This window comes from Syngnathus scovelli, chromosome 15, assembly GCF_024217435.2.
Source record: "Syngnathus scovelli strain Florida chromosome 15, RoL_Ssco_1.2, whole genome shotgun sequence".
NCBI classification, from domain to species: domain Eukaryota; kingdom Metazoa; phylum Chordata; class Actinopteri; order Syngnathiformes; family Syngnathidae; genus Syngnathus; species Syngnathus scovelli.
The window spans coordinates 1,551,709-1,564,585 of record NC_090861.1 but is presented as its reverse complement, the minus strand read 5'-3'; the positions used below and the strand labels follow the sequence as shown (position 1 = coordinate 1,564,585).

At 42.0% G+C, this 12,877-nt stretch overlaps 1 protein-coding gene across 1 annotated transcript in view; it reads left to right on the top strand.

The window, feature by feature from the left end:
* The first annotated feature begins 525 nt into the window (after positions 1-525).
* LOC125982780 (gamma-aminobutyric acid receptor subunit beta-2) overlaps positions 526-12,877 on the top strand; it is a 40,327-nt gene continuing 27,975 nt past the window's right edge. The window contains exons 1-4 of the mRNA XM_049743790.2: positions 526-897; positions 3,010-3,863; positions 4,009-4,106; positions 4,384-4,451. Of these exons, the coding sequence (XP_049599747.1) occupies positions 3,784-3,863; positions 4,009-4,106; positions 4,384-4,451 (246 nt within the window). The 5' untranslated portion in view covers positions 526-897; positions 3,010-3,783. The remainder of the gene's footprint in view (positions 898-3,009; positions 3,864-4,008; positions 4,107-4,383; positions 4,452-12,877) is intronic.

The window sequence follows — 12,877 nt, the reverse complement described above, 5'->3', positions numbered from 1 at the left end:
GCACATGATGCCAAAAGCCCCATTTGTATAAATCAACAACATATTCATGACTTGAACTACTGTCACTGCTGAGAGTCCATAAGGAGATGAAAGGTGAGAAGTCATGTAAGTGCATGATAAGCGCGGGTGAGATGTGGAGGTGTATGCCACAGTCTCCATAGTTACTGCTAATGGTAAAGTAGGGTGTCAATGTCAAATTAAAGTCGGCGGCGCCGCGGTGGTGCTAGTCATGATGCTGTGCCGAACCAATTAAAAAAATGAAAGCAGTCAAGGTGACACCTGGTTGCCAGATTTATTTTCCTGAAATGAATGGAACAAAAGTAACACAAAATAAACAATGATTCACTGCTTTTTTAGGTGTTTTCGGGGGGTTTACTCTTTTTGTTCTTGGCGACTTGACTTGCTCGATTCCCAGCTGTAAGTTTGGACTTGCTTTAAACTTTAATGTTGTGACTTTCTTGTGACTCACTCCACCACCTCTGCCTATTGCGCAACTCCAGGTTTTCACAAAGAGGTTATTTTTCAGTCCAATCAGCTTTTAAGTAGGTTTGGCAGAATTTTTTTTTTTTTTTGCCATTTGACCTTTACAACAGAAATGCTTAATGTGTTTGAGGTGGGATTTTATCCTTTTGGTATTTTGACAAATTCCGTTCTAGACAAGACACACAAGAATGCATAATATTACTCCTTTCAGCTTTGTTGTCTGCAGGGAGGAATAATGTCGAAAGAAGTCAATAACCTCATGTCGCCATCTAAATCATCACATCAGAGCCCAGCCAAGTCTCCTGAAGAGAAGCTTTTTTGGCAGACGCTCTCAAATCATCGCCTTGGTCTTCCCAACTGTGTCAACCCTGTCAGCACTTGTGGCTGAGAAGACCACGACGGCGGTAGAGCTCGGTGAGTACCAACAATCTGCTGCCTGAAGGACATGACAACCTTGAAGCGGAAGCAGGTGGCGCCCCCTCTGGAGAAGATAAGGAGATAAAGCACAAATGTTGTCTGACAGGCTCGCTTTATCCCGTTTATCCTCGCCTCAGTGCTCCAAACCTGATATTATTCCTAGGACAGGTGTAGACTCTGAACAACCACAGGGAGTTTAAAAAAAAAAAAAAAATCACACATCAAGGGCTCTTTTGAAGCTAAATGTAGCGTATGTGCTAATTTCTCTTCTCAGGTGAACAATAATGGGAAGGGATCAGCCGGTGAGCATAGCACACTGTATTATGGATCACCGATGAAAAATTCATGAGCGTAATTGCGGATGAAAGTATCCTGATCATCACTTCAGTGAATGCAGGAAAAAGGCCTGCCGTGCGTATATTGATCTTGGAGCGGAAGAGTAATGGATGTAAGCCTGGTTTAACAACAGTAGCTTGACATTTGCATATGCTAGTCAAAGTGGATGTAAGGTCACAGCATGAAGCAGCCAAATGGAACAAATTGTTTCGTTTGGAATCTGAATTTCATTTGGATTTAATATGCCAGAAAAAATGAGAAAAATAAAAAGGTGCTCTTTAATGTGCTTTTTAATGATGATGATTTTAACCTCAACTAAATTGTAATGGTAATTTTGTTGAGGATATTTCTAAAATTAAATGCCTCCGCCCCGCCGCAAAAATAGTTATGCACCACATTTTACAGACAGACGGCATTGTTTGCTGCAGTAAGACATGCGCACAGATTTTGTGCATTTTTAGATTCCAAGTAGCATTATGTAGGCTCAGCCTTATTTAAAAAAAAAAAAAGAGGAAAGTCTCAAACAGATGAACTTTTCTGAATTAAATTGGCTGGATGGACGGACGTGTCATAATTCAATTCACTCAAATTTGATTCAAATGTTATTTGAGTGTCATTTGAAAGTCAAAGTCAGGAAGGTGTGCGAGGATAATGTGGTGCTTGGCCGTGCATGTGCTTTGGCCTGCGTCCCCACTTGGATGGCAAACAGACACTGGGCCCATGGCAGGTGGAAGCAGACCAGGTGGAAACTCCACAGTGAAGACCAGGCGTCACCTAGTATTTGCCTGTATAATGCAATGGAAATATTAGAAGCAGCTGTCGGTATTTTGTAGTGCAAAAATAAATATTGTCAAATTAAGTGTCCTCTAATAACATCAATTTATACTGAATGCAAACATCACACAATTTATTGGATTATGGCAGGTATGAGATGGGTCATCTACAATCTTGTTGATTCCAGTATGCCAGAATAAAATACCTACCGATTGCACACCTTTGTGCCATAACATGAAAGCCACCATTATTATGAATTCTAAAACTGGCAACGATTGAATAGAAAAATCTAGTGTGGGTGGATAATTTGTGTGATTTACGTCGGCTGACAAGTTAAGAGATCATTTTTCCATTTTAACTTGAAGGCTAAATTACAGCTTCCAGACTAATCTCCCTGTAATTTATCATTGCACCCATTTCTGTAAGGGCATTGAAAATAATAATGTGATAAAATCATATCATTGAATCATATAATAAAATAATAATCATATTAAAATTGACTACGTTGACTGAAATTTAAATACAGTGACACCATCAGGTCATGTGGAGAATTTCATTTTTTTTTCTACCAGTCATCCAGTTGCTAGTCCTCTGAAGGAATCTCTCTTTAAAAAAAAAAAAAAAAAAAAAGCGGATCATTGCTCGGGCATCTTCCACTTATCCACCACTTCCTCCATGACTGGAGTTTCTTTTGCACAGTGGTGCGTGCGTTCTGCTCAGCTGTGCGTGCGTAGCCAGCATAGCTCCATCACATACTTCTCATCTACATGGATCCAGCCTCCAAAGCCCGAGGCACTCGGCATGGGCAAGCGCGCCTCTCGTTGTGTTAAGACATGCTTAATGCACTGTGCATTTCCGTACAGGCCTAGATGTATAGCCATCCGTGCACTGGTGCTGAAATGTGAAGACACACCAATCGCAATGCTGAACATTTAGAATGTAATCATCTTCAGATAGATGCCTTAAAACATTGACCATCATTTGTTATTGTGATTGCAGTCGGTGTGGAACTGCACAGCATCATGAGAGCCGGATTTTAAAATGGCGACCATCTGAAAGAGTGAGGAACCCACCAAGCAACTGGACACTTTATTAGATAGGTTATGTTTTGTTGGTAGTATGCCAACAACCTTAGGCGGGAATATTGCACTGCTCTTGTTTAGTAATTAGCATTGTGACCACACCCTCACCGGCGCAGAATGCCTGTTTGTGAAATGAATATTATTTGCTTGTAAAGGCCCATTTTTGGCCCCCAACATCAGCGTATGTGATCCACCATGTTATTTATGTAAACTTTTAGAATGTTTGCAATGGGTCCCTTCAGATAGAATGAGTGGATCAATTGAGGTCTTCAATATATTTATACGGAGAATGCAGAATTTTACTTTCTTATTTGCATACATCAAGAGTATTTGCTGGTTTAAATCATATGACAATGAATTAGAATGACTTTTTGCTGAAATTTCCTGGGAAACCAACCTGCAACCTTATCTGAGTCCATCAGATAGGGAGATCCCCCCCACGAGTGACAAGTTGACTCCCACCCTTTACATTCCACCCGCGTCTGTCTGTCTGTATACTACACCCCTGTCACAAGCATCATCATCATCACCACCATCATCTTCATCATCATCATCAGTCTTCACGTTGTAGTGCAGACTGCGCATGCGCCCGGCATTGGAATTACCGCACTGGCAAGAATAAGTTGTAGCTCGTCTTGTCTTCTGCAAAAGGAGGCTAGAAAAAAAACACACGCCATCAAAAGACGCGAGTATGGCGGTGTTAAGAAGAAGGTGGTGGTGCTTTTGTGTCTGGGTGCTCCCCCTCGTAGTGGCCGTGGTGTGCGCACAAAGGTAAGAAGGCTCCACTCCTCTCCTTTTTTCCCCTACCGGACCAGCAGCGGAGACGGCATGGAGGAGACTTTGCGCTCCGTGGAATGTTTTGTCACCGTAATCTGTTCATTTACGCGTGCCTATGTGTGTGCGCGTTCCTCCACAGTGTCGGCGTGAATGATCCGAGCAATATGCCGTTGGTTAAAGAGACGGTGGACAGGCTGTTGACAGGTTATGATATTCGTCTCAGGCCAGATTTCGGAGGTAAGTGTTTAGTTGTCACTTTCTGCGCCAATGCAATGCTGTGCAAATGCCAGACAAGTGGGATGCATGCACACGTAAAAAAAACACACACTTTACTCGTGCATGCATTAAAATTACAATCCCCATTTTAACTTTTAGAATGGTCGAATGTTCTGCTTTTATGCGCGTCAAAAAAAAAAAAACGATTTGACACAAGCGCAATATGATTATCATCCACTTATTACAGGCTGCACCACAGTTCACAAAGTTTTTTTCTTTTTTTCTTTTCCCACCCCAGGTGCGCCAGTAAGAGTGGGCATGAATATTGACATCGCCAGCATAGACATGGTGTCTGAAGTCAATATGGTAAGTTATCATACAAATGGGCTAATTATCTCTGCGTGGATGCTGGTGGAAGGGGAGGGGGCGCGTGTGTGGGGAGAATGTGGGGGGGATACCCTCCCAAATGCACAGAAGGGGAACCCCCACACTCTTGTTTGTAATGATATTTAACTGCTTATGTTATGCTCTTGACAGCATTTATAAACACGCATGTTATAAAAAATTAATTTGTATTTTTTGAAGCAACTCTAAAGGATATTAGGGCAGACTGACCTCTCTGTTATGGTTGAAAAAGCTTGCTTTATAAAGGCTTATTTTTCTGTGGACTTTTATTTTTTAGTGGAAACACTGATAAGAGTTGAAGTGGGAGATTTTGCTCCATACAAGTGCACCCCCTACTGATGGTTTGTTAGAACTGCAGCTTTTTCTCCATGGAAGGTCACACTTCTAAAGCAAGTGTTGTTTCCATCCTCATCATTTGCTATTTTCCCCCTCTTTATTATTTATTTTTTTATTGTAAATAAGAAAGTACCGCCCCCCCTATGCTGTGACGTGATTTTGACGGTGGCTGCGATATGACTCATGTTTTGATGTCATGTGGAATATTTTTGGCAGCAGCGAAATCCCCTGAAGGCTTTTTTGCTCATGTTGTTGTGTTTGTGCACATGCAGACTGTCTGCTTGAATGGAGACGTGATGCAAAACACAGACGATGCCGCATCTATTTGCGACCGCGGACATGCACACGTGACACATGTAGATGAAATTGAACTGTGAAAGACGACCTGGGGATTACCTCGAAGTCAAACACATATCAAATTAATACAAAGAATTGAAGACAATTTTGGTTATGCAATGACCATGAACCAACTTATCTTACAAATGAAGACAAATTTTCAGTGCTTGTATTGGGAGCAACATAACGTGAAATTCTGCTCATAGAGGAGAAGGAAAACACAATGAAGATTTTTGGCCTTGTTAAGTGGAATCAATTACAGCCTACAGCATGTGTTGGGCTTTACTCCTCTGGGCTAAAGTAGAATTTATTAGCATGTTATCACTGTATTGTTGGACATTGTTTAACTAGGAAGTGTCACCTTCTCTGCCTGGTACAATGAAAGTTGAACAAGTCAGTAGAAAGCCTGCATTAGACCTGTCGTGGAGAATCACACGGCATGTGTGGAAAACCACATGACATGCTAGAAACATGGAATAAGGCTCACGTGGAGCGGGGCCTCCGAGGCTTGAAGGGTGAAAATGGATAGGAGTGTGTAAGACCTGGGGGTCGCATTTATCACCTCGGTGTGTGTGTGAGGGGCCGAGAGAGATGGGTTGCCATGCAGAAAGCCAAATAGTGTTAGAGGGAAGGTCACGCACCTCGTGCCGCTCAGAGTTCACTGTGCATGACTCAGTGGTGCACATACAAAGAGAGAGACGCTCTCTGACTACCGATGCCATGTTACACGTTGGGCCCGAGGCAACGCCAAAGTGGAATATTCATACTTTTGACATATGAGAATCCAGCAAATGCTGCTATTTCCATCTCTGTGAAGTTCTTTTGAGAACGACTCGGCAAAGGAGATCCCGGATGGGCTGTCGGCGGCGCTTGTACAATATATCACACAGATATATTATTATGGATGTTGGCTGAAAGGCGAGAAGAGATTATTGCTTGCCATATGATAATAAAAGGGAGGAAAGATTGTGGGGCCACTTACTGGCTGTGTAATATCTCAAGCGCACCTGAGAGCTTTAAAAAAATGATATTAAGTCGGCCACACTGACTTCATCTTTATGACAGTCAGAGCAGGATGTTGAACTGAAATAAATGTAAATAACAATGATCTGATTTTCATCCTGAATACGATTCATGTTGCTATGTTGTGCAAGCTTTTCAAATTGGATTTCTCTCATGTTATACCATTCATGCCCTTGTGACAAATAAATGGAGAATATGAAATGTTAGATGAATACAACTTTAAATTATGCAAATGTAATATTTCATGGAAAAAAAGATAATTGCGTCAAACAGTTAGACATTTTCATAAAAGTCCAAGACCATAAATTTATAGTCTCTCAAAATGCATCTTTTGCTTTATAAACGGTTGCATGCTAAATAGTGTGGACGGGTATGTGTGCTGACACATTAGACCCAAAAAAAAACCTCAAGTACAAGTAAACGTGCCAGACTCAATTAACACGTGTGAATTCATATCTCAAAATTCCTACATCCCAACATAATGAGCGCCACATTGTACTTGTTAAAAGGGTCATGTGGGAATAAACATTGACACAAATGTAACTTTAAAGCGAAAAAACAAAAGTTCTATTCATGTTTTGTGGACAGCCTATAGTTAGCCTTTTTAGCATATGCAGCATCATACACATGAGGAGGTTTACCTTCTCCCCGTGCCCCGCAAATGCCCCCTCCCTGTCGTCCCTGCTCTCGGCCGGCGGCCAAGTCAATGTTTGGATTACGTAATGGACAGAGCAGTGTCTCATCCGGGGGTTCATCTCCGACTTGAATAGCCCGTCGTACGACAGTCACAGTAAAGGATGCGTGAAGAAAGCCTCAAATGTAATTCCAAAACATTCATCGTGATCAGTGAACACACATTCGTTTGACTTTAAAGCCACCAAAAAAGTAGTCCCCCATCGGGCATGATGAGTTGAGGGGTGACATTTGGGAGATCTGTCGGTGGGCTTACCTCATTCCGTGTTGTTTTCACCAGTGGAAACATTGCGGGAGCTGCCTGACTGACTGACACCTTACACGTTGTCTGTCACGAGACAAGCCAGACTGACACTTTTCTGTCAACAGGTATCACACTCAATTGACAACACTTTGTTGGGCCCTCTCACGGCTTTGAGAAGTGACTGAGCAGATCTAGAATTGACTTGGATTTGAAACCAAGAGTCAAGTACAGAACTTTTTTGGAGGATTAAAATATGGAAAAGACTTATCAAATAGATGCTCTTACAATTCATCAAATGAAAAATGCACATAGGAAGTGACTCATTATATACAAATTCAATTAACTACAGTTTATTTGGTGGCTCAAAGCGTTTTAAAGTTCAGATTAATAAAAAAAAAAAAAAAGCACCGAACTTCTCTGCAAGTTTCATGTATAAGGCGATGCCAACGGTGACAAATACCTTACTATCCCATTTCCATAACACACAAAAAACATCTCTTGTCCATTTCCCACACGGCATTCTTTAATAAATTCAACAGAATGAAAGATGTCAGAATATACTTTATTGTACATACATTCTGAGCACATTTAATCTTATACCGAAGTCACAAGAGACATTTTGGTTAAGAGGTAAAAACACACACATAAAAAAAAAAAGCCTAGGTTGATGCATAATTCATGCTGCTAGGTCTCCCTGTAGACTTTTACTAATCTGTTGTTCCCAATACAGAGAAACTCTTGAATGCAGACTGAGCAAATCCATTGGTCGATGATCATGCTCTCCCTCACTCACCTTAAATCCCCTATGAGTTTTCATTCTTCATTAGCAATTTGTGTCGTCACCCCTCCCCAATCTCCAATATCAGATGTGCTGGCACCTTGGCCCTTGAGTCGGATTACAGTTACAAATCAAAGTGGTTTAATCATCTGCCCATTACTCTATTTGTTAGCCTGTAAAATTAAATTCCAAGAATAAACAAAAAGCATTTTGTGTCAATGTTAAAGGCCTTCACGATGGAGACTACAAAGCCTTGCTGGAGGTTGGGTGACAAATGTGTTTCTTGTAGACTGAAAAGATTTATTTTCTAGTCATCACAACCTCTCAACTGCGGGTCATTGCGGTGTGCCTCACGCTTCGCACTTCACAGCTTGTTGCAATCTCACCGTCGGCCTCCAAAAGAGCGCTGAAATCAAAGCCGCTTTATCATAGCTTGAATAAGCAGGCGGCGTGTCAGCAATAGAAATGCTCTGAAATGAATATTGCAATATTTGGAGTCACAAAACGGATGCCCGAATTCAGCACAGTTGAAGTTTTCAAAACTTTATTGACACCGATGACACACTTCATTTGGTTTTAACTGTGATGTCACCAATAACAACTAGGAGGAAAACCTTTGTCAACTCTTTACGTCTTCCATCGGGATAGTTGAGCATTTCATAATCCTCCACTAATAATCTGTGCGGGTCTTGTCCTCGCGTGTCCCTCTGCTCTCTCTCCGAGTGGCCTTTAACTCTCCCATTTCCCTCCAGGGACACAAAGAGGGCTTGCAGATGCCCCAATTGACTCTAATAAATTGTATGTCGTCCGTTAAGCTGCACAGCTGCCAACTGACTAAACTAAGCAGCCCTGCTTCGGAGGGGGAGGAGGGGGTGGGGGGGGGGGGAGACAATAGTGCCTGTGAATTTCATTTACCATCGGCAGTGATGTTTTTGTAAAGCGATGTTCAGGCCAAATAATGAAAGAGTCAAAAAATGGCTGCAAGGAGAGGATATTACATTGTGTCTCCAAACTTGAGGTCATAACCTTTGCTCCTTTTCAATAAAATGTCTGACATTTCACTTTTGTACAAGTAATCTTTGTAAAGTGCACCTGTGTCTATTGAAAGATGTTCTGCTGTTAGGGGTTGAATCTGGACTCCGGGTTTTTATTTTAATTTTTTTGGAGGACTCAGTAGTTTGTTAGTGCCCCACAATTGGCTCGGTATAATTGCTGAATTGTCCCCAGCTCACCCGCAACCCAAAAATGAGTTTGGAAATTGAAAATTGATTGTTTGTAATTCCATCAGCCTAGTAAATAAATATATGTTTTTTTTCATTAACATTTATGATTGATCCCTATGAATGCGACAGAGGAAGCAAAAATGGAGCCATTTGGAGGTTTTGTAATTAATTGTACATGATTTTGGCTGCATTTGAAAAAAGCAAAACAGCGTGTGCCTATGCATTCTTAATTTGTCGCCATGTTAGCTGCATCTGTCAGTCCAACTGAACTTTATTGGTTTTGCTGATACAACAGTGTAAAAGTTCATTATTCATGCTGGAAGAAACCCCAAATGAAAGCCCTGCAGAAGCTTGTGTGGATGTGTGTTTCAGTCTGACTCCACGCGGCGCACAAGCTGCTGCAGCTACAACGCTTGAATATTAAGGAGTCCGTATTCAGCTGCTGGGAGACGGGGGAATAGATGCCACTCAGCACGGTGGGGGCTGCCATGTTTATTATTAGGCCTCTTTGGAGAAGCTGTGCCCTCTGCCAGGCTCCTCATAGCCTGTCGCTGGCGGCGAGAGGACAGTGTGGGACAGGAAATTGAAAGCTGCTTGTTGTTGTTGTTGGAGGGCTTTTTGAAGAAACTCAAGTAGATGGATGATAGTGTAGCATTGGCCGTGGGGCGGTGAGATCACATTTCTCTCGGGCAGCTTTGGGGAAAATAAAAAGAAGTGCAGAAAATATGGGAAAAGGGGACTTCTTCAAGGTCATACAACAGCAGTTTGATTAGTTCTTAAAGTTCTTGTCGGTTGCCAAAATGAAATAACCATCTCGAGTCTTCTCACATTCGCGCTTTACTTTCCCAGAAGCATTCCAAATAAATACAACATGAGCTCTTATGAGATTAAGATGGATGGAGTACACGCTTTAGGAGAAATGATGGAAAATGGGACACGAGAAAATAAGTAAAGCAAGGAGATGTTAGGGAGATAAAAGCGGCAAGAGAAACCATCAGAGGGAGGTCACCGCTAGTGCCGAAATCAGATAGTGGAAGGGAAGCGGCAAGCTGTGAAGAATAAAAGCAATTTGCATGACCGCTCCGCTGAGCTTTTAGATGCCTTTCATTTACCCCCTTGAAACCCTCCATCCCTCCTTAACAAGCCCATTGCTCCAATCCGTACCTTTCAAATAGAAAACAGCCTTCAAGGGTAGGAGGAAGAAAGAAATGTGCAAGCTAAAGACTCCTGGTTTTAGCCAGGTCTCCCCGCACAGCTGCTGCTCCTCACATCAAACCAATTTTTCCAATATCAGCTTAGACCTCATCCCATTTCTCTCTTCCCGTCTATTTGATCAATCGCCAGTCCTCTTGCCCAAGTCGTTTTTCACACCAGCAGGTTTCAATCAGCCGAAAAGGGCGCAGGTCAACTCGACTCGTGACCGATGGCCACCTAGAGCAATTAAAGTAAGCAAAGCACCCACTTCTGGGTCAGAAGTCCATCTTAGCATTAGTTTGACGAACTACCTGACAAGGAAGGATGAGCTATAAAAAGCTCCACAAGATTGGAAAAAAAAAGTTTGAGAACACTGGCACGATTTGCAGTTGAGCTTTTCTGCTCTTCTAAAACCTCAATGCTGTTTCTCACCCATGAGTCACGTCATATATAAATAAATGAGCAAGAGTTTGTTGCGCGAGGTGTTTTCCAGAAATGCACTCACTCGTGTGTGAGAAGGACAAAATGAGCGCAGGATCTGCATTTTAATGTCTTTAATTTTCACAAGGCGAGCTATTGAATCTGATACACAAACCTTTTGATATTAAACAAAGAATGTGTTGCTTTATTTGAACCCAGAGTTTGCCTTATCTTAAATGATCGTTTCCCATTGGAATGAATTGAAATGCCGTTAATCTGTTCCAACATGTTGCAGGCATCAAATTTGACAGCTAACTAGATTCTGACTCTTCCTTTTGACTTTTTTTTTGCCCTTGTGCTGGGCAAAACGTCATGCCCTGTGTCTCCTTGGGAATAGCGCAATGATTGGGACGGGCATGTGGAACCTTTTATTCTTGTGGCTGGGGGCAAAAATAGGTCTGCTGAGGATTTGGGGAAAATGCCAACTTGAGCCCCACTGCTTTCATGCTAAAATGTTATTTTCTAGGGCCAATGTCAGTCATGAGCTTTTGAAAATGTCTTTTATATTGTCATTATGGCATCCCTGATTATGTCTCACAAATTTTGCCTAGCAACAAGTGACATCTTAAATAGTCCATGTTGTGAGCTCCATAGAATGTGTTGCATGTCTCTCAAACTCATTTGGGGTTCACAGCCATCCACCAAAAAAAAAAAAAAATGTGTGTGCAGAATGACTCATTTATTTCAATCGACTTTTAGATATAATGACTTTATAGCGTAGAGAACATTGTGATTACTTTGTATTGCCTCAGCCTGACAGCTCAAAATTGCGGCATGTTCATAAATTACCGTCATTCTTCCCCACATCACTCTTGCTTACTTTTGGCTTTGCATCCCTCCCCCGGTCTCCACTCGCACAGTTTATGTAGTGATGCTCATTACGACTGTTATTATGACAGCCTCACTTGCGCATCCAAGTGCGCGCGCACTGTCACTGCAGTCGCTCTGCTAATTTAGAGCCTCCTCCTCCCACAACCAGATGAGGCACACAATAGTCGTCTTTTAGGAAAGTTTGGCGAAGCCACCGTGTCACCTCCGCAGAGCCCGCCCTACAAAGCAAGCCCGAAACTTCCACAAGTAGATAAAGCTGCAATAAAAGGCTGTGGGGGATGACAATGGAAATATTTTAAAACCATGCCACATTTTAGCAGCACCCACAGTGATTGTCACTTGTCTATTTGAGATGAATACAGATTGAGAAAAATGGCCTGGAAGCGGTGGGCGGAATTGTGCATCAGGCAGAACGTCTTCAGACAAAGCCTGGAGTTCTAAAACTGCCAAGCACAATGGTCTCTGTGGAATCTATTACTACAAGATTTTCTACTCGGACTCATTACAGTTAGCAATTCGACAAGAGGTTATGTTGAAACACGTGGGTCACTTCATGATGTACAAAATAGTGAAACTTTGGTGCACATTTGTGCAGAGGTGATGCATGAACAGGGGAAGAAACAAGCAGCTAGATCTGGATGAATGTGTTGAAGCATTCCATTTCAAATTTCACAGCTATGAGGACTTGAAATTGTACAAACGGCTTTGTGGTTAAAAGCGTCTCTTCTTCACTGGCACGTGCACGCCAGTGAGAGCCCTTACATAACCGTCGACTGGAAATGAAAGTGTTGCGAAAGCAGCACGTGCGGCTGTCAACTTGCTGTGAGTGGGAACAATGAAACAAAAAATAGTTTATAGTCCAGTCACACACCACGCATCCATTTTTTTTAACTGTGAATTAATTACTCTGCAACAGAATGTATCAGTGCAAAGTTTTACATAAGGCTCAGGAAATGTGACAAAATGTGTCAAAGTGGATAAAAGCTGCTCCTGCTATCCAAACTCCTCCAAGCGACATGCGAGTCCCAAGGGGTGCAGTGGAATATCGTATTTCTATCTACCAGGCATGTTCAAAAATGCACGTTCTTTGCCAGAAAGTGCCGATGTCATGGCAACAACAACGAAAAGTTCCTTGAGAAAAGAACTTTATGTAAGAGTTGTTATAGTTAGAAAAAGTTGCTTTTCCTTGAATGATTGTGGGGGCTGGAGGTGTCCTAGATTTATCACCATGGAATTTCACAGCAGATGA